Source organism: Watersipora subatra, chromosome 7, assembly GCF_963576615.1.
Source record: "Watersipora subatra chromosome 7, tzWatSuba1.1, whole genome shotgun sequence".
In the NCBI taxonomy this organism is placed as follows: Eukaryota; Metazoa; Bryozoa; class Gymnolaemata; order Cheilostomatida; family Watersiporidae; genus Watersipora; species Watersipora subatra.
Window position 1 is genome coordinate 2,868,692 of NC_088714.1, and position 26,842 is coordinate 2,895,533.

A 26,842-nucleotide genomic window follows, 5' to 3' on the forward strand; every position below is an offset into this window, starting at 1 on the left:
TTTACTGCTAGTGAAGTAAATTCTACTCGACAAAGATAGACAACTCCCAACTCAAGAGCGAGTTCACGAAAACTCGATGAGTCAATAAACAGACTTGTGGGTGAGCCGATAAACAGACTCGAGAGTGAGCAGATAAACAGACTCGAGAAAGAGCCGATAAACAGACTCGAGAGTGAGCCGATAAACAGACTTGGGTGAGCCGATAAACAGACTCGCGGGTGAGCCGATAAACAGACTCGAGAGTGAGCCGATAAACAGACTCGATGGTGAGCCGATAAACAGACTCGATGGTGAGCCGATAAACAGACTCGATGGTGAGCCGATAAACAGACTCGATGGTGAGCCGATAAACAGACTCGATGGTGAGCCGATAAACAGACTCGCAGGTGAGCCGATAAACAGACTCGATGGTGAGCCGATAAACAAACTCGAGAGTGAGCCCATAAACAGACTCGTGGGTGAGCCGATAAACAGACTCGTGGGTGAGCTGATAAACAGACTCGATGGTGTCTTTTCTCAACTATTACACCCTAGCAAGCCAAGCGCAATAATTCTTGATGTTCGGTCAATAGCACTTATAGTGAATGCAGCGATGATACGCTGGCTAATATCACAATGCTAAAGTTAGAAACAGTGACAAGAATGTTATACACTATTTGCTTTTCAAACTCAAGCAGAGCTTATTTGTAAAGAACGCAGTATCTTTATTGGTGTTATATCTCTCAGTACCAAGCAGTAACACACCAACAATGATAAAACCGGCAGGTTATATAGCAATCCCAAGAAAAAATCTACAATTGATTGGCTGCACAGTAATCAGGTCAACCAATTCCACAATAACATATTTCGAATACAAAAACGATAACATTTGTCACTAACTAATCACGCAATACGAGTATTAATAATTTTTTTAGTGTTTTTATAGTAACATGCAAATCTTAGAACAATATGGTAATAAATGGTTAACATAGAAAAAAATTGCTAGTATCACACATACATACACTCTACATTGGACAAGTGTTAAGCGTGCGTCTTATAAATGACTATTCAAATTTGTCTGAATTGCGATGAACGTAATATAGATCCGTTGAGTTAGCAATTTGAAGCTGCCGGATTATAGGCTTAGAAAAGACGTCATCAACTTTTCTACGCATGCTGACGTCTACAAATACGGGTACACACTGATTGACAGCTCATTCGCTTTTACAAGCATGAAGTGGGGTCCAAGACCATTCGCCCATCGGTAGACCCTATCGAGGACGACAGTGACCCTCTCGGGCTACTGGACTCACCAGTCAAAATCGATTTCTGAGTGCCAGTAGTCTCACCAACCGCCTCAGCCCTTTTCAGGGCTATCATTTCTATTTTAAGGGTTTTGTTATGCGACGACAATGGTGGAAACTCGGTGTCGTACTTATCGTCCACTTTTTTTATTACACTAGTACCAACTAATATCTAGCTGTAAAGAAGAGGTCTCTGTAACTAGTACCAACTAATACCTAACCATAAAGAAGAAGTCTCTGTAACTAGTATCAACTAATACCTAACCATAAAGAAGAGGTCTCTGTAACTAGTACCAACTAATACCTAAGCATAAAGAAGAAGTCTCTGTAACTAGCACCAACTAATACCTAACCATAAAGAAGAACTCTCTGCAACTAGTACCGACTAATACCTAACCATAAAGAAGAAGTCTCTGTAACTAGTACCAACTAATACCTAAGCATAAAGAAGAAGTCTCTGTAACTTGATGTCTGGCTGTGAACTAAGCTCTAATCACTTACATTCTCCTTTGTCACCTCCACCCCACCATCTGGCAAGAACTTCACTCTGTAGAACTCTGTGTGGCGAGTCAGAACCAGAACAAGTCTTTTGCAGTTTGCCTCAAGCGTGTCATGGAGAGAGCAGTGGTACATCTTAAGCGACCTCTGGAATGGCCCGAGGTCGTACTCAAGGAAACGGTACCAAACAACCCTGCGCAGCTACAACATTCTTAAAACAGTTAACTAAACATGATGACTAGTAAAATAATTTAGATTTGACTTAAGATATTAGCACTTTCTGCACTTTTCGTGTGACTCACACGGATTACACGCCTGCAACATTTACTCGTTCATTTTAAATTTGGTAAGCAGAAAGTGTTTATGATCACCGCTACCACAAGAGATATACAAGTCGTATCTACATAAATATCTACTATTTAGTACGCAGCTCTTATAGCAAGGTTGAGATTATAAAGTTAGAAGCTGCTAACTTGGACACAATAATTCAGCTGTTGCATTCAAATAAAAACAACTGTTTAGAAATACAAGCTTGGAAAACCTGTTTGGCATCTTTGAAACCAAGAGCGCAAAAGACAGGAAGTGCAATTGTGTTTCCTACCTTGAAGGAGTAGATTAGGAGAAGATCACTTTCCATCGTGTAAAACATGAGTGAGTCTTTACCGGAGAGAAGAGGGTGATAAAAGACGTTATGTCTGTTGGCATGGTTTTTCAAGCTCTCATTTTCCGGTTCAACATCAATCTGCAAAGCAACACAAACTTAATGTTAAAAAATGTTTGGCTAGGTATCAATGAGGTCATACAAACATGGAGAACAACGGTTTAAAGTGGACTTTCTAAAAAATTCTTATTACAAAATCTTGTTTGCTTATCTCAGCGATAGACTATTCCATGTTCAACAATTGAACTAGAGATAAGAAATAAAACTGTGTGTCTCTTTAACCAACTCACATATTTGTTGCTAATATTAATCTATGAACGATTAGTGGATGCTTCTAGAAGGAAAGAAGAAATGTTATACATTTTATTACATTGTAGAGTTCCAGTTTAACTACACAAACTGAAGAGATAGTTACTTTACTCTCTTAAGACAATTCAGCCAGTATATTAAATACACTCTAACAGCATTACTTTAATAATCTTAATAAACAATGATTAATGAGGACATGAAGATAAACTTGTGCAAGATATTAGTAGGTTTGAGCATTTCAACCACGATCAAGTTTTGTCAATTTTAATCTTGAAACAATGTGGCAGTCGGGTCACCTCAAACATAAAAAATAATCACAAATGATAAATACCGATACCTACTGACGAAATCAACTATAATTTGTCTAAATCCATCTTTAAGTAGACTAACTAGGACGAGCTATAAAAGGAGAAAAAGATGTAAAAAATCTATCAAAAGGCAATCAGTATATTTTTCGCCAATTTTATAGTTATAACTAATAAAGCATTTTTGCTGCTTTAGTCTTTTGAACTCAAGTTACTTTACCTACGATCAGAGCTTTCAAGTCATCGACATAGAGTATGGATGACAACTTATAGAATGCATCTTGTAGTATATTAGAGAGGGCAGATAACTCCAACCCCAATAATTTTAAGAAACTGTTTAGTCACATTAAGACCTTTTTAGCACTTGCTAGAGTTTTTTTACGCTGAAGAGAAGGTGAATAAATTCAAGAGACTTGACGCTAGGAGGTGTGACATGATGACAACAGACTCAATGCTAGCAGATGTGACATAGCCCATGAAGACTTACCTTGTCACTGTGGAACTCGATTCTCTTGTTCTCAAGAGAGACAAGAGAGAACCTCTCTTTGTGGCCCACAAATATATAGTTTTCTTCACTTCCAAATGAGACAAATGTACCGTTCTCTGGAGCACATGGAAGGCTAATAGAATAGAGCTCTGAAATGCTTCCATTGTTCTCGAGCACATAAAGCACGAGCTCGTCAGAGAGTATGGCAACCTTAAAGTCGCAAGTATAAAAGTATTTAATCATATATTTCAAGACGCTATCTTCAGACCACTTTGAATATTAAAAGACGTTAGACTTTAGTCTATTTGGAAGTAAGTTAGTGTAAATTTATTGCATTCAAAAGGGTTAATGTCGCTCCTCTCGAAGGAGAGTGCAAATTATAGGCGACATTTGCTTCGCCCGTGAAAGGGTTAAATTTAACTTTCCAAAGTTTTGACAAGATATTTGAAAATTATAACAACGCCAATTATTAGAGCATTACCTTTAATAAAACGTCACTATAGAGAAAGAGTTAAAAAATAGAGCATGATGGCGTTCAAATAAAGGTTTTACGGTAAATAGAAGTCAGCCACAGATAGCTGTCCAACTAGGTTGCACTTGACTAGAGAGGCAGACAGAGAAGGGACTGTCTCGCATACCTTGCTAATCATGATATGTGATAATTAGAGTTATGCACACATTATAATCAGTTGCTGATCTGATAAAATAATTCCTATAAGGAATCTGACACATTAGCAAAATACTCAAACATAGGATATTGGATTTGTTTTACCTTTGGCAGCAAACATAGTTAAACAATAGTTCTGTTGGACCTACGAGTGATTTGTCTTGGTATCTTAGAGGAAGAATCTTGCATGGACTTGAGTGCAAACGAGAGACGAGCTGCATTCCTCCAGGTGAAGCTAGAATCTTTGAGACAGGTAGTAATGGGCTCAGTTCTACACCTCTTGTACCAAGAAGTTGAGTAAGAAACCAAGCTATGTTAGGGAGATCACTTTCTGAAAATAAAGGCAACAGTTTTGTGATGTATCCTATGTAGACTTTGTAAGTCATTTCTATGTTGGTCGCACATGACATGCCCAATATGTTGCATATAGCTCGTCCAATAGAAACGCACCTAAGAATTATTAGCCAATCGAATGCTTAACATATATATGTAAAGCTGCCACAAGCAATTACAGTGGACTCCCGCCATAGGACACAAATTAAATTCATTTCAATGTTGGTATCGTAAGGCAAAAATGTCATATAGAGAGGTCTAAAACTAGAGTTGTCCCGATCTTTTCTTAAAAATCAGAAACTTCAGTTATTTTTTACAGATCACCTATATAACAGAAAACAGTATTTTAGCCTGCTACACTAATAGAAATCATCAGCTGCAAGTTCCTTACTTTTACCTAATGAATTCCGGGTCTGCCACACAATTTATTTCATGTCTATAGCCTGATCAACATCCACACAGCTGAGGAATCTTTCTGCTTTAGTCAGGAAATAAACAAAAAGTTCGGTATTTCCCAATTACAGCTATAGGATTTATTGCAGCCAATCACAAACAAGATAACAAAGGTGGAAAACAAGAATGTAGTGTAATATTTATATTTTACTAGCATTACAAAAGTAATTTGAGCAGTCGATGCATAAAGTTGTCTATCTCTCTCTCTCTCTCTCTCTCTTGATCCTGACGATACGATGTATCGTTTGTATCACATAAAATAACCTCAGTGGCTTATCGGTATTTAGTCTGTCCTCCAGCACCTGTGGCAAGTGAGTCCCTCTTCAGTACAACTGGCTACATTGATAGTGATAGAAGACAGACTTCTCACTGAGAGAATTTAATCTCTAATGGTAATTAAAAGAAATATTGATTTGCTCTGAACTGGCACAGGCACAGCAGTTTGTTCAGCAATAGAAGAGACACTTCATTATCACAGAGAGAGCTGTACCACTAACAGTAATTATTTTTATTAATTACAAATTACAAGAAACATGCACTGTTTTGTTACTGGATGGACGGTATGTCAGTATGCGAATAAAAATATATCTTTTTTCCATAAATACAAATAAATACATGAATATTTCTATTTTCTTTGCATTATATTTATATTTGCATAATAAAATGAACAACTATCTATGCAACACAAGAATCGGTGTATCGGATCAGTATCTGAATCGGCTGGTGAAATTAGAATCGGGGCATCTCTACTAGAAACCTATAGTAATTATCTAATACAAACCCCTCCTGGTAATAAACATCAAAACTTTATATACGTACTGTACATATTAAAATTTAGTAACAACATAGTCTTTTGACCTTAATAACTGTAGTTACCTACAATAACTAAAGTTGCCTACAGTCACTTCAGTGTATTCAGTGGCTTTAGTTTGTTAGTTGATGCAATGAAATTTTTATTGCTATAAAATCCTTTTTCTCCTTTTCCCTTTAATGACGTTATCAATCTTATGACCCTGGGCTAAGGGACCCATGGTTACCGAATTAAAATTATATAAATAGTTATATATGTATAATGAATTACATTTATAGTAAATATTAAATTAAAAGCTGAAATACACAATAAATTTTTACTTTCGCTCGTGTTCACTTAGTCTTCACTTTTTACTAATTTTTGTCTCGCTCACGCAATATCAAGCATTTACGAAACACGACTAATGCTAAAGAATGCTGAAGACACGAAGAATGCTGAACTGAGAGAGCGCAAGCATCTTATCTCATTCAGACATTGTGGGAGGGATTTTGGCGAATAGCATACCGGCATTTTCATGATTCTGATGTATTCAGCACACCGACTGCCAAATTTGATTTTCGAGAAACATTTTTGTTGATGTCATATGGCAAAAAAAATTCCGTGACGGGAGGATGAAAAACATTGTGTTCGACATCGTAAGACGGAAAAACCATAAAGCAGGGAGAACGTAACCTAAGGGTGCACAGTATAGTAGGCCTACATATGATTCTGTTCTCCTTAAAACAAGTGCTTTCATAGTTGATTAAAACACTTGAAAACTCAACTACATGGTGAGTAAGCTATCACTCCAGCAATAACATTGCCGTCTGAAAAAACCAACCTGAAGGAGGAATTGGCTGAGAAAGGTTGTATTTATCCTGGAGGCAAGCAAAGAGTTGAGCAGAGAGAGCTAAAGGTGCCCTGGCTATTAGTCCGCTGTACATCTTCAATACTTCATGTACATAACTGTACTCTATTCTGTACCTTTCTTGATCACCACCCTGTCAGAAAGTGTCATTATCCGATCATGTTATTTCCTTGATGGCAACAAAGAGCAGGTGCTTGATAGAAAGCTATAAAGGAAATAATAATGAATCTTCTTTCGCCTATCATTAAAAGTTAACTGATCAAGACCAATTATATAAGCTATATTATAATATTATAGTTATATTATTGTTTAAATGTGTTTCTATAATTATCCACTTTGAGTTAAAGCATTCTGCCATGCACTTAGATGATGCGATCCTCTTGACATATCACATTTCTAACTGAAAACAATACATCGGTTAGACAACTGTGCAAACTTATCAAACCTGTGACAGCTTCTATATGCTACCCAAGAATACCTACCTGCTCTTGACTGTCATAACTACATAACTAGAGAGTGTATTGTAAGTCTGTCACATACAACCATAAGCTAAGACAGAGACAGAACACTTACTAAAGCTGTCTGTTCTTTCATGAACTCACGCATGCTGCTCAGCTCTCTGTCTATACTGATCCAAGAATCCACAAGGAACTTTCCTAGAAAGACAAAGGCAGTAAGGAATGCAACACAGCAAGCAAAAATATCTAGAAGGTCTGTAGCAGCTGTACGTGCAGGATCACATATCAGTAGTGCTGCTCCACAGGCACAGCGATAGGCTGTCTCTCAAGCTTAAAAGCTTGGAAGCATTAGCTGATTGGCCTATCAGGGCATTAGTTGTTAGCCAATAAAAACCCGCCAATACAGTATTCAATGAGAATTGACTGAATGCTGCCCAAATAGCTAGTCTGTTTAATTTGTTGAAAAAAAAGGAAAATTTTTTGTATATTACTTTCTTTGCTTTGTTAGACATTTTCTAGTCACTAAACTCTTTGCTAACCGAAAGGCTGGTCCATGGTTTCACTTACCAAAATATGTCATTGTTAACCGAGTTAATGATATGGAGAGGGTAGTTGTACAATACATACATGCAGAGTGCATGTACAATACATACACAATCTACACAGCCATCACAGGAAATGCAATTTTTTATTGCTTCTTTAAGCAAAGCCACCGATCGCACAACAGTATAACAACCTTAGCTTAAAGAACTTTAGATGAAATCTTGCCCTGTAATTGCCCAAAACATTGGTAACTTTCTCATCAAGGTGTTGGCATAGCTGATTTAGCCGCAATCCTACTATTGGGAGGGGTATGAGCAGTATTTTTTTTAAAGATAAATAAGCTAGGCTTAAAAAACGGTAATTCTCCATTTTTCAGTCAAACTTAGTGCTTTTGATAGAGAATGAGAGTTGTCTTACTAATCTCTGAAAGCATTAGTAAAAACAAGTTACAAGTAACTAGAATCTAGAAGAGCTATAACAATTATCTTTTCTGGTCGCATGAATACTAAAATGCATAAACAAAATTGAGCATATCTTATTAAGTGACTAAACTTTATCCAAACTCAGTTTCAGATCAACTCAATAATTCAGATCAACCCTGCTAGGCATAAAAGTACAAGCTGTCAACCTTAAAACATGGTAGCAAACTAAATAACAAAAACAAATTAAATGATACTATTGTTGCTACATATTATGTATAATACATGCATTATCCTCTTGAAATATTTAAAGAATGCTTACTTTTCAATTTAAAAACACTCCATTGAAATGACATATGCATATAACATTGGCCCAACATTGCTATGAAATGCTATCTGGTGCTTTGGCTTTTCATTAACAATGCCTTTAAGGAGTGATGTGAACCGATGAGTAATGTATCAGTGTATAAATCATGTCACCACTTTTTTTACTTACCAGATCCTAATAAGTGTGAATTGATATCAACTCAGAGAATGTCAGCAATAAAATACTCAATACTGTTTATTGATTATCCAGCAGATAAGATTGCCTACGGTTAAATATAAAATATGGTATGTGCTGGCCTTTGCATATCAGTGTATCAAGTACAAGTACAGATAGTTAAGCTATTCAGTATAAACACATGAAAGAAAAACATCACAAAGTGAAGCCAAGACTACCAGATACAAAAAACACTTGTAAATACCACTATATCTGCACTTTGAGAGTTCTTGAGTAAGAAACATCAGCTATCTAAATCTAAGTCTGAATTGAAAGTAAAACTTCTCTGATCCCGAGATGAAAAGGCTGCAAGATTGAGATCACATAAACTAAACAATTTACATAATTGCAAAACATTACATCAGATAGTACTGATTAGTGAGACAATGGTAATAGGATTTTAACTATAAACCATAAATCTCTCATCCATGGTGGATATTCTGATGAAAAAGGCCATGGCTGAGACATATGCACAGGATGGGTGATGAGTGATTGCCAAGACAACTATTATATATACAACTCTATGAAGGAAATAGGAATCAGAGCCGACCAAGACTGAGGTACAAAGAAGTAACTGAGCATACCATCAAGTTTAGGAAACTGAACTCAAACAGGTGGTAAGAGAAGACAAAAGGCAGAGCTGCATGGAAGTCAGTGTATAAAGCCTAAAGTCCTAAACCATAAGACAGTCAAAATGGTCGACTGCAAGAGAGAGAAAACTGTAAATCGCAAAAGGTTTTCAAGAATGTCCTTACATGCAGGTCACAGTCAACTCAACTAGTCTATACACTAGTCATCATGCAGGTCACATTCAACTCAACTAGTCTATACACTAGTCGTCACGCAGGTCACATTCAACTCAACTAGTTTATACACTAGTCATCATGCAAGTCACATTCAACTCAACTAGTCATCATGTGGGTCACATTCAACTCAACTAGTTTATACACTAGTCATCATGCAGGTCACATTCAACTCAACTAGTTTATACACTAGTCATCATGCAAGTCACATTCAACTCAACTAGTCTATACACTAGTCGTCACGCAGGTCACATTCAACTCAACTAGTTTATACACTAGTCATCATGCAAGTCACATTCAACTCAACTAGTCATCATGTGGGTCACATTCAACTCAACTAGTTTATACACTAGTCATCATGCAGGTCACATTCAACTCAACTAGTTTATACACTAGTCATCATGCAAGTCACATTCAACTCAACTAGTCATCATGTGGGTCATATTCAACTCAACTAGTTTATACACTAGTCATCATGCAGGTCACATTCAACTCAACTAGTTTATACACTAGTCATCATGCAGGTCCCATTCAACTCAACTAGTTTATACACTAGTCATCATGCAGGTCACATTCAACTCAACTAGTCATCATGCAGGTCATAGTCGACTCAACTAGTCTATAATGTTGGCAGTTTTGACTTGCTGACTTACCGGTAAGAAACTCAATGTCCATGATATACGCAGCGCTGTTACGGTAAACTTGACTCCTCATGGCGCTGCTAGACCACAGCTGACTGAGCACACTTATCTTACGGCTGTTAAATTGGTGTTGACCATATTTGGTAGGTTGTGAGGCGACATATCTACAAAAAACATTATAATAAAATGATATTGAAGATTGGCAAAAAGAACTATCTAAAACACAAAACAACAGCGACCTGATGCATTTTCGGCGGCAGTAGTTCAATTTAAATAAAAAAAATTCAAAAAAACTTCCCAGGGCTTCAGCATAAATGTGTAAAGGACCCTGTGTTACTTATGGTCAAATACTTCTTGCGAATCTTTTTAAGACCGAATTTTAGCTGACATCAAACTGTCAGCATTTGACTGACATGATCTCCTCATCAGCCAGATGTTAATGAAAGCGCAACTCTAAATCATTGGCTGATCAAACAGCCAAGAGGACAATCCCTAGCCATTTTTTCAACAAAGCCATTTAGGGATCAAAAGAAGTACAGACAACTTATTGTGCACAGTAATCAAATTGTTTTAGATAAGAATTCAGCTTCACATCATCCTCACTTACGCTGGTTGAGACTGTAAAGTTAATACTTGCAGATGCAGGCAAGTGAGACAAACAATCTAGGAAGTTGTCTCCCTTCTTTCAATTAATCTAGTTACCTTTGTACTATAGTTTGAAAAATAAACACCAAGCTGTGCTATAGTCAGTAAGAGCAATAAATACAGCTTCTACAGGTTGCTTTACAATACAAAACTTAACGTTAACGTCAGAAACCTACCTGAAACCTTCTCCAGAAGAGTTTGAAAGCTTAAGTTTCTCCATTTGCTGAGTTGTGTAAGTGAAAGGTTTAGCCGAGTCACTCCATCTACCGTTGAAATAGTCACACAAAGTCTTCACACTGTGCTGGGTGCTCTCTTCCTCTCGGGTGTACCTGCATACAGACATTCTCCTCTAAGCAATGCATCGCTACAGGCAACTTCCTTAGGCTGCCAAAGGCTTCTTTTCATAAGAACATCTGACTAAATACAAATGGAGAAACTTGCATTTAGTCAGCATTAAGCAAACAGGTGAATTGTGGAAAATTACAGAGCACTCTAGTTCTATTTCTACACGCTAGTAGCGCACCACAGACACTCCCCAATAATAGTACGATACAAATATTTCAGTGCCCTAATCTATGAGTGCTTTATGCCGTTTACCATTTTATGTCATTCAAATTGTTTAATTTATAGAATTCACACATTAGTAACTTGCTTTATCAAGTTACATAACATCTATGTACATGTACTTACCTTCTAGTAGCGTACTCTATGAATTGTCTATGGTACCAAAATAGTGCAGCAACTCCGTGTGACTCTTTCTCCACCAAGTACTCTCTGATATCATTTTTTATTCTCACCCAAAGATCAGGCGGGATTCTCCGAACAGGCGGTATGTGGTACTGTAGCAAATTATTAATTATAAAACAGTATATCAACATGAGACTTATAAAAGAAGCTCTCAAAAACTAAAAATATTCTGTTATACTTCAAGTATAATGGAAATATTTAATAGAAAAAAAGAAAACAATAGAGTGTAGCTAAAATAGGCAAAAGCAAAACAAAAAACCTGCAGACAATGATAATAACAGAGAGAATAACAAAAACAGAAGGAAAAAGATGGAATGACAGAAAATAAAAGAGTCTAAACAAGTGATGAATCAAGGATTCTAGACCAGTGCAAGCAGTCCCACCGTGCTTTGTCTACTAACTGTCTGAATCTGAAGCCCATGACAATGGTAGCAACTAGCAATAACAAAAGCAATACCGGCAACAGTACAGCTTACTTGATAGACAGCGGAGAGGAACTCATCATCAATAGACAAAGTGTCCTCTAGTTCAGACTCTGAGATTCCTCCTGGACAGCAGGTGAGATATGCCAGAGCCAGTTGAACTTGTCGTTTACCTGTAAATATCAGGGATAAAAACTCTCTTGTGATTTTGTTGGTGCAGAAATCAATTCATGCAGTAATTTAGGTAACACAACTCTGAATACTAAGCACAAACCATGGGCATTTTCCAAATTAGTAAAGAGCTGGTCCATGCAGGCCGTCACATCAGTAGGAATTGAGTCAGCCTGACTGTAAGACTTCCATTTTATCAGAATATCAAACACAAGTTTGATGTAGAGGGGAGGAAGAGACTTGCCTTTGAAGGCAAGAGAGAGGGCTTGTCGCTGGTCATTAGAAATCTATGAAACAGAATGTCCTATAGCTCTTGTGGTTAGTTACATAACTAAAGTGGAAGATATCTTTTAAAAATTCAATTTTATTCAATGATGCCACACATATAATCAATTTTATTAATTGAAACTTTTTTTACAAAAGAACACTCCCCAAATATAACAAATAGAGGCAATAGATTAATAAGTGATTAATAATTAATAATACCTTTCTCTTGTAGAGCTCAAGCCACTTGTCTATAATAGTCCAAGCGGACTCCTCATCCAAAGCCTTGACCTCTACAAAGTTATCTTTAGGAACATCTAATGACTGGGCAGATTTGAGAATTCCGTAGATGTCAGGGAGGGTAGAGATGATGAACTTGACATTTTTTGGCAGCGTCAGAGGAAGCCTAAGAGATAAGAGGATTTTCTCGAGAACTTCTAGCAGCCATTTTGATACTTTTGACTGTTTCTGTGCATAGTTGAGAGTAGATGCAGACAGACTGTACTAGTCTTCAGAGTTACTAACCATGAGAGGCTGAAGGCAGCATCACTCTCCCTCAATTGGTCGACAGAGTCTATGACTATTATCAAAGTACCCCAATCCTCTGCATAAGCAGTTATCTCCCCACGGAACTGTTCAATCAGACTCTTCAGAGCTAGAATATCATGTATAGCAAGCTGTCAGCACAACATTAGAGTGAACTGAGCAATAAAACCTCTAGATAAATATGTAACATTTTTAATAATTATGAGACAACCTGTTTGCATTAGTTACAACTAATGCAAACAGTTACATAACATTTTAGCATTAGTTGACTAATGATTTCAGCCAACGACTGAGGGTTCTTTGATTTTATCAAATCAGACAGCATTGTCAGCCCTAAAGAGTCTTAGCTACATCCCTGTAATGTAATTAGAAAATAGAGCTAAGGTTTGTCAAACTAAATGAAGTGAAAAAGCTAATGAAGGAATGCGGTGACTCACGCTCTGATGAGAGTTTGCTGAAGTCAGCGCTGCAGCTGCTGGAGTTGATCATTCGTAGCTGAGCTATGACACTCTGTAGCAAGTGCTCTATGTCAGAGCTAGATGGAGTCGTGCCTAGGAACCTCAGCACTACCGCCTCAACGTTTCTCTTCTCAGCCTTCAACCACTCTCTCGCCTATAAAAGGCATCTTCAGTAAGCTGCTATCTACCAAGTGACTGATGACAAATGTGTCATTTAGTTTCTTCACTCTTATAATTCAGCGCATATTGCTCACCAGAAAAGTTCTTAAAAACAAGCATCTCACCTCTTTAGCCACGGAGGCCATGATGCTTGTCTTCCCACACCCAGAGTGTCCGTGGACTACCAGTGGATAATTAGAATCTCCGATAACATAAGTTTTAACTTGGTCTAAGATATCCGACCTTGGAACGACTTTGGAGAGTTTATCAAGAGCTTGTCTAGAGTGACTAAGGACTTCACGGGTGACATCATTTTCAAAGACCTCCTGTCACAAAGTTTATCAGTATAAATTAGGAACTCAGGAACTTGGAGACTGACATAAAAAAGGTGTAGCGTGAAATTTCTAACTTCACAGTTAGGCTTATGTATACTATGTCTTGGCCTCTCTTGGCCTGCCCATCGTGTGATAGGCTGATAGTCTGCTAAAATAACTATGACTGTGCATTTTAATATAATTCTTCATATAAATGTATAATAGCAAAAAAGAAAATTATTGATCACACTGATGAACATCAGCATAAAAAAGACTTATTTACCTTAGCAATGAGCATCCAAAGAATTAGGCAAATGACAACACCCCCTCCCCGTGATTATTTTAATAATAATATTTGCTTTCACCATGAATATTAGGCTAACTTCAACTAAGTTCTTCAATAGACTTGGACCAAAAAAATAGCTTGGTGATAATACACTGTGTAGAAACTTGTAATTTTATTTAGTTGAAAAGGTAGTCGATGACATAGCTATTACAACGAGACTCCTTATTTAGTGACCTCTATTGCTGCTCACATACCAGCCAAACAACTACTAATTGTTGCAAGAAATTACTTTTGCTTAAATTAAAAGTTGTCTTCTCTATTACTACTTTCTCAAAATACCTAAACTTTGCTGCTGTCACATGTCCTTTCATAAGGTTTGTGATTTGCTTCTGGCTGCAGAAATCAATACAAAATTATAGGCAATTCTTTAACAATAAAAGTTAGAACAATAAGCTTCCCTAAAAAAAATATTTCATTCTAGTTATTTAGTATAAGAGAAAACAAACCTTTAGACTCTCGTCTTGGTTCTTGACAGCAGAGTCTATGAGTCTCCTCACTTGTTCATAGAAATCTTCACCAAAGTTTTTGAGGTACTCCTTGTGAGCCTCTGTATTGATCCCTGCGTCTGACCAGCTCACTTCATACTCTCTGATGTTGTCCGGTGGTAGAGCTTCTTTAACTTTTTCCTTTAGCTTTGATAGCAACTCTGAAAGAAATATGAAAGAGTATCAGGCCTCCCAACAATAGTCTTCAACAATCCTCATGTGTGTGTGATATGAATACTTGACTTATGTGAGCGAACCAGTAGCTTGCATGATTTAGTTTGTTGAGTAGTAGCTTTTTTACTAAATGGAAACTATGGACTATCTGTAGATGCCTGGATTTAACTGCGCGTTGCCTCGGAGAAGGAGTAACTCCTAATCTTTAATGACAGTGAGCTATAGCATTGTGACTTTTAAAAGATACACCACAACAATATGGAGAGACAACTTTTACTAGGGATAGCTTGTACTTAAGGCTACTCATCGAAAACACCATAGAATGCATCTTAGCACAGAGGGTCACCTACCATCACTGCCTACTAAACTGCAGAGCTTACTATAATGTAGGAAAGCCGGAGACATGAACGCTGACTGATACTTGCTAGGATCTAGCTGCAGAGCATGACTATACTTTGCTTTCTCTCCAAATCTGATAGCTAGATAATGACCAATAAACTCGACAGAGAGACAGAGTAGCACGGCTAACATTATGTTCCATGTCCAGAGGACTAGAGTACAGGAGAGCTTAGACTGCACTGCTGGCTGTTACGTCAGTATAACATTATACATTATGGAAAACAGAAAAAAGCGTGCAAACACTGTGCAAAAAGTACACAGCGTATCATAAAATATTTGCAGTATCAAACATGTCCCAATGTTTACACGATGTCCTTAACTTAACCTACCGAATCCAACTGTTACATAATCATTAGGTTGCTAAGGCAAAAGTGTCGAATAGGGTTGCCATTTATTACAATTGTGCCAACGACTTTTCTCTTTAAAAGAGACAAACTGTTTTTATAATCACGAGTACGTTAGCAGTTCCGTCGCTGTGAGAAATCGTCATGCGTAATAATGTGGACAATAACTCCTAAACAAGGAAAGGTGGTTGTGGGGTGCAGATGGTAGCGGGTTTGACGGGGAGCTGAATATCTTGGTTCAATTACCGTTTGGTGCAATCACTATTCCCAAGACTCTTAGAGTAGCTTTAGATAGGCAAACATGGCTCATATTATGGTAACGATTATAAAATAGAGTGTGCAGCAACGTGATGCAATGCAATAAACTTACCTTGTTTTGTACTGTCTCTCTCATTGGAATCATCCAAGTCAAGATATTTTCTCGCCCTTTCATGCTGCAGATTGATATCATTGATATGGCGAAAGAAGGCAAGACATTTTGTTTTATCCCCAGCTTCAATGTGTGATAAGACTTTGGTGCAAGTGATTTCTTCTTCCGTAACTGTAACATGTTTATGGTAGCGATTACTTTGTCTCACAAGACTCTCAAGTCTGCAGACGCGCGAGTGAAATCTAGAAAAAGAACTACCTGAACATATCAGCGACTGAGCAATCTCTTTTGACAATTCGCCATCGTTCTTTGCTTGCGCGGCGGCGTCTCTGAGCGCGGAGTGCATGATGGTCGATGACTTCTCCCATTGCGCAGACCCATTCTCCACAGAACTGCAAAACAAACTTATTTTAAAGGCTTGAAAACAATAAATGTTGTCTAGTTTCCTGTGACCTAAATCAGTAGTAAGGAAGTACACGCTTCTCTGATACTAGGCAATTCTATGAAAATAGTCCTAAAGACTGACAAAGTTGAGAAAACATTTCTTTACTGAAACTAATTTACTGAAACACTGTTATACAAGAGAAAGAGTGAATAACTCCAAAAGATAAAAATAATGGCAATCTGACTAGTTCAACAGAAGAAGCACCAACAGTAATTTAGTTAGTAGATAATCAGAAATTGTGATCTGGCTTTGACTAATCATAGTATTGCTATCTAAAACCTGATAGGCTGCAAGACTCGTTGAGGAGAGGCAGAGTTTGTGTCCAGTTTGTACCAAACCTCCAGCAGTTGCTTAACTTCTGTGGATCTAATACGAGATAACAAGATTGTCCAGTGTTCTTCTGATATGTACCTCTTCAGATATGTGGTACCATATCTATCTCCAAGCAAACACTACAAATATAAACTAGTTAATAGGGCTGTCTAGTGTTGTTCTGTTATGTACCTTTTTAGGTACGATATCTATCTTCTAGAAAACACTGTACAAATATAAGCTAGTAGGCATAGTACACTATTCACCTATACAAGTTACGATATGAGCCCACCATTAACCCTTAATAATGATAAAAGACAAAGTATTTCAGCTCACAACAAAGTTGGGTCCAGCAGATTCTCTCTGACAGTTCAATACTTCTCTCATGCACAACTCTGATGTAGAGTGATCATCAGACGCTTGGTCTTGGACACCCCATCTCATGTCAACCACCTGTCAATATAACAATATGCCAAACTCATGTCAACTACCTGTCAGCACAACAAATGTCAGCCACATGTCAACCACCTGCCAACATGACAATAAGACAATCACATTCAACTACCTGCCAGTACAACAATGTGTCAGTCACATGTCAACAACCTGCAAGCACAACAATATGTAAGTGACATGTCAACTATCTGCGAGCACAACAATGTGTCAGTCACATGTCAACCCCCTGCCAACATGACGATAAGGCAATCACATTCAATTACCTGCCAGTACAACAATGTGTCAGTCACATGTCAGCTACCCGCAAACACAACAATGTGTCAGTCATGTGTCAACTACCTGCCAGTACAGTAATGTGTCAGTCACATGTCAACTACCTGCGAGCACAACAATGTGTTCGTCTCATGACAAACTCTCACTTTTCAAGGTAATAAGCATTTGGGAATTTCATGTTAACCAACGACTTGCACAAAAACTTGTCAACCTCTAATCAGCTGATTGTCAGCATTACCATCATGCCAGTCACCTGCCAGCATTACAATGTACTAGCATTGTAGCATTTCCATCACTTTTTAATTGTCTGTTGCCACAGTAATTAAGTCCATCAGTATAATTATGCATAAATAAATGCCAACTGACTCAAAGTAGCAGTACCCTAATCTCATGCTGGCTCCTTGACAACAAACAAAGTGTCAGTCTTCTATTAACCACCTACTGGAAATTGTCAGTCTTCAATTAACTAACTGTTTCAAAGTGTCAGTATTCTATTAACCACCTACTGGAAAGTGTCAGTTGTTTAGTAACCACTTGTTGGAAAGAGTCAGTCTTCTATTAACCATGTGTTGGCTAGGCAAATGTCAATTTAGTATAAATAACTTTGTTATAATGAACAATTTTGAATCTCTCAGCTAATAGGAAATCATTCAAAACACATCTTTAGTTATTACGAATGTGATATATAACAGAAATGTTATATATAATATATAACATATATATAGAAATCGTTCATATATAAAAACAATTACCAAATGGTGTAAGTTTGATGTGACATGGGAGACTTCCTTTTTGCAAGCTTTTTACAAAACTGAGCCACTATATATGGTTTGTCAAATTTGATATAGAAAGGATAGTACAGCAGAAAAAAGAGCTAGGCGGGAGTAAAGCCAAGAGAAAATTAACCTATTATAGTTTTTTATGATAACAGTACGATTACAAAAGGAATATAATATTTCACAACAGCTAGTTATGGCTTCATTGTTTATTTCAGATACTGCTGATACACAAGTCAACTGTTCTTATGAAATGCCTACAAAATACCTTTTCCCACGTTAAGATACAGGATTTCCAAATGTTGAGGTAGAATACTTTACAGTCAAGATAAACTAGAGACTAGACTAGTAGACTATCTCAATCAATATAAGCTGATAAATGTTCAGTTTGACTTTTTGTAGTGACTATCAAACAATGGATATTGTAAATGTATTTTACCTGAAATTCTAGTTTGTAGTTTTCCTGACAATATTTTTTCAGTCTGGGAAATATTGCACTCATCAGCATGTTCCTCTCAGCTTTCATGTCTGCATGACATAGAAAATATAGATGAAGTAACTTTAGTACAAAATTAGCACAAAACTGATGGGCTCGTTATCCAACCTCTAGCGTAAAATATTTGCTCCGAAAAACCTACCTGTGAAGGTTGAACTCAAAAATATCTTGATCACATTTTTTCTTTCTTGAGGTAAGTTGGACACGGAGCCTTTTGTTACAGAGAGCTGCAAGCTTCCTTCTTCTGGAGCAGCATTTTTAGAGGAGTCGCCCATCATCACATTTAATACATATGTTCAAATCTGATATAATCAATAATATCACTCAGGGTCTTGCAGGAGTGAGTCAAGAAGAAAGTAGTGCAATACATAGGATCCAAGGCTTGAATAACCATAAAGTAGTGCAATACATAGGATCCAAGGCTTGAATAACCATAAAGTAGTGCAATACATAGGCTCCAAGGCTTGAATAACCATAAAGTAGTGCAATACATAGGATCCAAGGCTTGAATAACCATAAAGATGTCCTAGATAATATAAAGATAGTCTTTACAAACTGAACAATGAAATCTAGTAAAAAAACAGATATAGCAACACACAAATACAGATGAAATGTAAATATAATTTATAAATTCAAATGCTTAGAAATATGAGAGCATGGAATTTTTTTAAATTCCAAGCTCACAAATCAAATGTTCAATAAACCTGAAATCATCGCTAAGTAAGTCAATAATTCCTTATCCTAATACTTAAGATCTTGCTTTCTACCAAAGTCAGTCCTACTGGTATGACTGCAGGTAAAAAAGAAACTGACTATGAAGCAATAGTGAGGCAGACTGCTCTTTACCTTAAAAATCTAAACTAGCTATTTTTTGGACTAAATAACATCATGTTTATGCACGGAGATGCCACCTTGTTATCGCTCAAGTAAGTCTTTATTGACACATGTGCTAATAGTGCTCATAAAAATATTATTCTTCCTCAAAACCAGCACGAAAAAAAACGGGTTTGCTGACGATGAGCAAAGTAAAGTCAGAGCAACCCCCGAACCAGGCCTAACAGAAGCCGAGGCTTGGGTATGGTAGCTTAGGCCCCGTCAGTTTAACTATATTACCGGCACTACCAGCGTAAAAGCCGTCAATACCGACTCGCTATCACACAGCCGATAGCAGACTGTAAATATTACAACACAACCCCTAACAAGAGCCGGTCAGTCTGACTCTATATATTACAGCCGATAGCAGACTATGTATATACCAGCGCAACTCCAATAAGAGCCGATAATGCAGACTCTATACACTATAGCCGATAGCAGACTGTGTATATACCAGCGCAACTCCAATAAGAGCCAATAATGCAGACTCTATATACTATAGCCGATAACAGACTATGTATATACCAGCGCACATCCAGAAAAGAGCCGATAATACAGACTCTATACACTATAGCCGATAGCAGACTGTGTATATATATCAGCGCAACTCCAGAAAAGAGCCGATAACACAAACACTATACACTATAGCCGATAGCAGACTATGTATATACCAGCGCAACTCCAATAAGAGCCAATAATGCAGACTCTATATGCTATAGCCGATAACAGACTATGTATATACCAGCGCAACTCCAATAAGAGCCGATAATGCAGACTCTATACACTATAGCCGATAGCAGACTGTGTATATATATCAGCGCAACTCCAGAAAAGAGCCGATAACACAAACACTATACACTATAGCCGATAGCAGACTATGTATATACCAGCGCAACTCCAATAAGAGCCAATAATGCAGACTCTATATACTATAGCCGATAACAGACTATGTATATACCAGCGCACATCCAGAAAAGAGCCGATAATACAGACTCTATATAGTACAGCCGATAGCAGACTGTATATATACCAACGCAACTATTAAGCCAAGCTGTCTAAGATACAAAAGAAAACGTGTTGTGCTTGAATAATTTTATTATAATGTTGTAGTATGCCTCACCATGCTAGCCAATTCTCCACCGCCCTTCAAATGCGCAAACAACTGTTTATATAAGCTAGCAGATCCAAACACAACATATCATTGGTGGATACAGACAGTTGAAATTTTTAGGTCAAAAAGGCAGCAAATTTTTACAAGAACAAACGCTATTTACAAGTAATACAAGGTATAAAAATTTGGCAATATTTTTGTAATGCCTTAGTTAATATAGAAAAAGAGTTAGTAATACAAGAAACAATCAACAAATTTTCTTTTCCTTCTTTTGAGAAATTTTTTGCTTGGGAATCGAAGAAAGCGGTTGCCTTATAATCCATCTAGCGGGCGTATTCTAGCCTGTTCTCATCCTAGCAAGCGCCTTAGGCGCTGGTAATCGTTGGCTTACGTCACAATCTAAATTATTTGATTATACATGTATATATAAGCCCGGGTTAATCACTGTTAGGCAACATCCAACATGGCACTCAATTGCAAGCATTGCAACTTCTTTACCGACAAGCAACGCGCACTCCGCCGACATGAACGCATGCATGTACATAGGTGCACTCTCTGTGACTGTTACTTTGACTAGCGTGAGAAAATGGCCGCACACAAAGACTCCTTCCATCGGAGGTCTGTTGGCACTCAGACCGAAGGGAGGGATAGCTGGGCTCCGCGTCTTTACAAACGGCGACCCGAGCCTCGCCCAGTACAAGACTACAGACCTTACTCCAAGGAGTCCAAGAGACCAAGATGGCGACCATCATAGGACCAGGCTCCCACACCTCGCCGATTCATGGAGTCCGTTGTGACTCGCCCGAAAATGCCACCTCCGGAAGCTTTCCCGTGTTTCAGTGACACTGAGCCTCTAGGGCCGCTGGACTCACCAGTGCACATAGAGCCTGGGCTCACACTCCCTGGGCCCTTTTCAGGGCCACCACTATCGGATAACGAGTTGTTCCTTCGCTTTAGTGGCAGAAAGTCATTTTCGTAACTTTCATGACAATTTACTACATGAGTACCAGTCTCAATTGCTTCCAGTACCCTGCAATTGTGGGTGGATAATGATGCAGGCAATATATTATACAGAAAGTTGAGTTAACAGATTCATGAACAAAGCACTTAGCATTATGTGGTAGAGTGTTACCAATCTCCTAACGTTTAAGAGTACACGCACCCAGTCTTAAACTTTTTTCCTAGTCATAAAGCATATTTACATTCCTGACAGTTTTCTAAGCATAAGAAATGAAATCACTTCCCAGAAGAGCTGCATGAGATAAACTAGAATAACTACCTGACATTTTGAGTTGTCAGCATGTAACACACTGTAAAGAAAACAAAGAGATCTAAGATAAAAAAAGGGATTTCTATCATGCCGGTCAATAAGAAACCATTTGGAGCCTATGAACCAAAGCCTAAATCAAGCTTCTGCAGATCATAGAAAAATCACTACAACATTCTAACATTTGCCTTTTTTAAAAGCATGGCTACTGACTGTGCTTCTATTTTTGTCCTTAACTTAATATATTTAGTTGCTTTAATATGCATCTACACGTTTTAAATGAAAAAATTGATGATAGCTTGCAGGTTACAGACTCTCAGTTTTGTGAATATAGAAAATACAGTATGAAATTATGGTAAATAGTAATTTTTTATTCTGTTGAATTTAAAATTACTATGTTCTATTAAGAACATTGTTTCATCACATGTGATCGTAAGCCTGCAACATTGATCTAATATGTTAATATTGATCTAATATTACATATCTAATATGCAACATAGTTTATGTTTTGGCTATTCCATCGCCCATGCAATGGATTAGCATGGATTCACGGTTCCATACGATGGAATAGCCAAAACATAAACTAGTTTTTTAGTCTAAATCAAGAACGCTTAGATAAGATTCTTTGAAATGCAAATTGCTGCTAACAAAGGTAATAGCTGCAACTAGAAAATTACAAACATTTTACCAGCCTTAAACCTATGCAAGTTTTACACTTTGAAAACGTGTCAAGTAAAAGTGTGATTAATGACATTTTGAAAAACTAGATTGCTAACTTTGATTGTCCGTAGCTACGGCAGTCCGTATCTCCTTAGTACCAAGAACAAATATTGCGCTACTTAACCATAGACCATACAGGTAGACTTCTATGGTTTACCTTGATGCCATAGACCAAAAATAAATAGATGCGTGAATATCGTAACTCATGCCTGGTAACACGTCTTTATCGACGGGCTATTTATTGGCCTTTCTCTCCGTACATGTATGAAGTCGAATTACTAATAAGTAAGTCATTTTATGAAAAATTGCAAATGGATGGTAAGTATTGCGGCTATTATCAGTGTTGTGCTGTTTCTATGGTGTGAACGACTGTCATAGGAATTTAAAAAAATTGGTCTTCATGAACTGTGTTAGATTGTGACAGGTAACAAAGCGTAATTTTTTTGCAAACGTATACATGATTGATAATTGCGCAGTCATTTGAATCTCATTTGGAAAGCGGCTTGAAATCGGCGTGTGATGGAGAATAACGCAAAATATTTTCATTCAAAACGGCTATTTTAAAATACAGCGTTAGTTACAACATGCTTTTGCTCTATAATATAAATAAATTGTACTCAAACATGATGTGCGCATATATCTCGGGCTGGACTGCTACCATAATCGAGCTATAATCGTCTTTTAAATTATTGAATGTGTATTCAACTTCACTATTGTGCTGGATTTGCTAAGCCCAGCTTTTGTAATAGCAATATATGTTCAGAACTTGAGTTATCCTTTCAGCATTAGTGTTTATACAAATCATATGTGAGCTCACATTCTGTGTTTTGTAAATTATTATTTAGTTATCATACGCAGATAATCGTTGTATTTGAATAGTAAGCACGATCACTTTTAACTCTCTGGCTTAAAGTGTACGACAGAAATTAAGGAATAAACAGTTCTGCTAATTATTAATTCTATCAACTTTTTATACTCCATAAACTTAATACAAACTTATGCACCTAGCCATCCTCGAATTAGCTTAGCGCCAGCTTTTATGGAAAGCCTCTGGACTATCGCACAACTCACTACATAAGTAGCTGTACTGCACCATTCCTGAAGGAGGGAGAAATACAATGAGAGAAGGAATGCTAGAAAGAGAGCTTAGAAAAAAGCCAAGCAAATAACAAAGTAAATAACTGTAAACTGTAACTGTTGTGGTAACACAGTTATTCGGTTATTGTTATTATTGTTATACAGTTATTTCGTTATTTGGTAACTGTGTTACCACAACAGGGCGGTAACATTGATTTTAACCACTGCACAGCTCTGTGCATATATACATAATTTACATTCTTGCATTTACAAGTATATCTGCTTGAGTAGTTAGTATAAAACTCATTGTAGCATTACGCAATTGCACCAAACTGTACTTAAATGTTCTCTGCCTTTTTATGCTAACAAAGCTGGGATAATAAAGCACCATACTGATCAAACAGCCACATTGCTTGCAACAGTTGCGCATGAGAGCCATTACTTATTTGTACAAGTCTGCATACAAGTTGTAAAACAACTTGTATGCAGACCCACTTGCAAGTGGCTAGTCAGTGCAGGTTTTCACAACACTACTATGACTAGCCTGAACAAGAACAACAATCTCAATTAAAACCGTTGTGTTCAAGTAAATATGTCTACCTTATTTAATCGAATCATATATCAACACTGAAAATTTTTAAAATCTTTAATTTTTTGCTAATGTTGCAGCATAATTTGCCAGATATTGGTGGCAATATCAGGTATTTTTTATAGCAAAAGTATCCATATTGCCATGATCTTAGATGTATATTTATCGAAGAGCTAACTCAATGCCACAAATCAAGCCCAGACTGTTTGTATTAGGTTCACGAAGTATGGAACTTGATAGATTTAATAATTAGTGGGGACTGTAAGTTTATTTGTTATCTTCTGTTGCTCACTTTAAACCAGAGAGTTGAAGGTGATTGTGCTTACTACTCAAATATGATGATTATCTGCCCATGATTACTAAAATAATAATTCACAATAAACCGAATGTAAGCCCTCATATGATTTGTATAAAAATGAATGCTGAGAGGATAACTCAAGTCCTGAACACAGACCGTCAGCTCAAGTACCATGCTTACAATAAGACATTCCATTTGGCATCATTGAGTGAACAAAGTATTTCATCAAAGAAAAGTTATTGCTGATGCAAAAAATACCCATCAAACATGAAAATGAGGACAAATAGCATCTTAAATATCTTTATGGTCAGTAGCTTTACTCGGTGCCGAAGGTTCAAAATTTCTGGCAAACATATCAGTAGCTGAACAATTCATACAAGACAAAACAAACTAATACTAGACCCTCATGATATGGCCTTACTACTGTCAGTAAAACACTCTCAGGAGCTGTATATGTGTGAGATCCATTAGCATCTAATCTGGCTGTACTGCTTCTCATCCAGCAATTGCATTGTTATGTTCAATATTTGTGTGGTTCTCATTGCAGTAGTCAATTATTAATATATGTGTCATATTTATTTCCTCTCCATGGGAGCATGGAAAGGGAATAAACATGGACATCTGCTCTGCATGGGAAACTGAAACACAACAATAATCAGAAAGATGAGATGATTGATTTGAAATACTTGACCAACTAAAATATTAAGTAGTTTACAAAGTACTGTATGACAGGTGCCATCTTTAACTATGTATGTAACTCCATCAGTACCTTTTGAGGCTTTTATGTTATATGCAAACTAATTATCTGCTCTTCAAAGACGTTGTTATCAGGCAGTCTTTTCATGTAGTAAGTAATATATATATATATAGTTATATACGTATATAGACTATACGTGTCTGTGCAATTCCTCGTAGATTGAGTATGATATCCGCTTACCTTACTGCAAGCAGAGACTGTGCATGCTTTTTAAGAGCATATCTGCAGAAACAATGGTTCTGTGATCTTGGATTGACATGTCTTGAGTCCAGTGACAAAGAAACCTGACGTCATTGGATGTCATTCCTGTCGACACCATGGGTCTTTTTTTGGGAATTGAACCTCAACCTGTTGCTTGCACATCAAGTGTTCACCACTAACTAGGACACAATAGTAAAGTCCATAATCTCCCAAGGTCGGTTTTCATGATTTTTCCAAACGGCGGCGAGTCAATCCTACTTTCTCATAATTATTATTATCTCTGATGCATTCATGTAGTGTATTTCCACTCAACTCTCTAGTTATATGCTAACATCTCATAATTATTGACGCCACACAGTTATTCTGCAGCTTTCCATAATGCCTGACACTAATCCAAACGCTCAGGCTGCTCCTCAAGGTGTTCCGGCAGAACTACTCGATGAGATAAAATCGCTAAGTAAAAAGGTACTGGTCATCATATACATTTTTTTATTTGATGTTATGAGTATCGAATGTTTGAATCTAAACTCATCATTCTACCGTGTGTATTATCAATAGATCTAATACTTGGAGCCCATAGATATGTGTATGACCCTCTAATTAGCGTTACTGATGTTTCATAAACTCACATTTAAAAAATGTAAGTCTCGACTATGTTTATAGAGTCATATAGTTTTTGTATGCCCTTCACATTAGTGATAATTTAGCCATTTTACATTAGGAAGCACCAGAAGAGGTGATTCCTAAAAACTTGAAACTTTACGTGGATCTCCCGACGGATGAGAAGGAGAAGCGTCTGGATTCTGCTCATGCCGGTTTGAGTCAGCTAAACACAGCTGAATGCAGCATCCAGTGAACCAAATAAAGTCTATTCCATGGGCTGCCGCAACAACAGAACGCTTTATTTCATCTTGTTCACCTTTTTATTTCACATAATGTTCGATTTAGTTAAAAATCTTATTCATAGTCAAATATTTTTCACCTTTTTTCAATAATGATTCAGTTTCATTTTATTTTTTACCAAGTTATGACGATGCTTGAGAGTTAAGAAGTTTTTCTCTTATATTGTATTCATAGTTGTTAGCCGTTACACATATTTCTATGGGCTCATAGACATACAAAGAGGAATGTCAGTCATCATCATAATAAATATTTTTACATTCTCTGATTGAAATTCCTAGTGGGCTACATGTGAGCAATGGTTGCTTTACAACACGGGAAATTGTTTTCCCTTGCTTGTGTTGACACCTGAAAATGACCTCCCTTTTATGGAGTTGAACGACAACTCCAT

At 37.2% G+C, this 26,842-nt stretch overlaps 1 protein-coding gene across 1 annotated transcript; it reads right to left on the bottom strand.

Annotated features, from left to right (window-relative positions):
* Positions 1-2,518: 2,518 nt before the first annotated feature.
* On the bottom strand, positions 2,519-18,933 carry LOC137399773 (NACHT and WD repeat domain-containing protein 2-like). Its single transcript, XM_068085993.1, has 23 exons — positions 18,801-18,933; positions 18,602-18,690; positions 16,997-17,113; positions 16,628-16,800; positions 16,162-16,295; positions 15,904-16,074; positions 15,141-15,269; positions 14,578-14,777; positions 13,597-13,797; positions 13,292-13,466; positions 12,834-12,963; positions 12,531-12,714; positions 12,148-12,331; positions 11,928-12,046; positions 11,395-11,543; positions 10,881-11,033; positions 10,072-10,223; positions 7,228-7,310; positions 6,628-6,787; positions 4,360-4,541; positions 3,544-3,753; positions 3,093-3,150; positions 2,519-2,523 (listed from the first exon to the last, which is right to left on the bottom strand). The coding sequence occupies exons 1-23, from the start codon at positions 18,931-18,933 to the stop codon at positions 2,519-2,521; spliced, it is 3,291 nt and encodes a 1,096-aa protein (XP_067942094.1).
* Between the last annotated feature and the right edge of the window lie 7,909 nt (positions 18,934-26,842).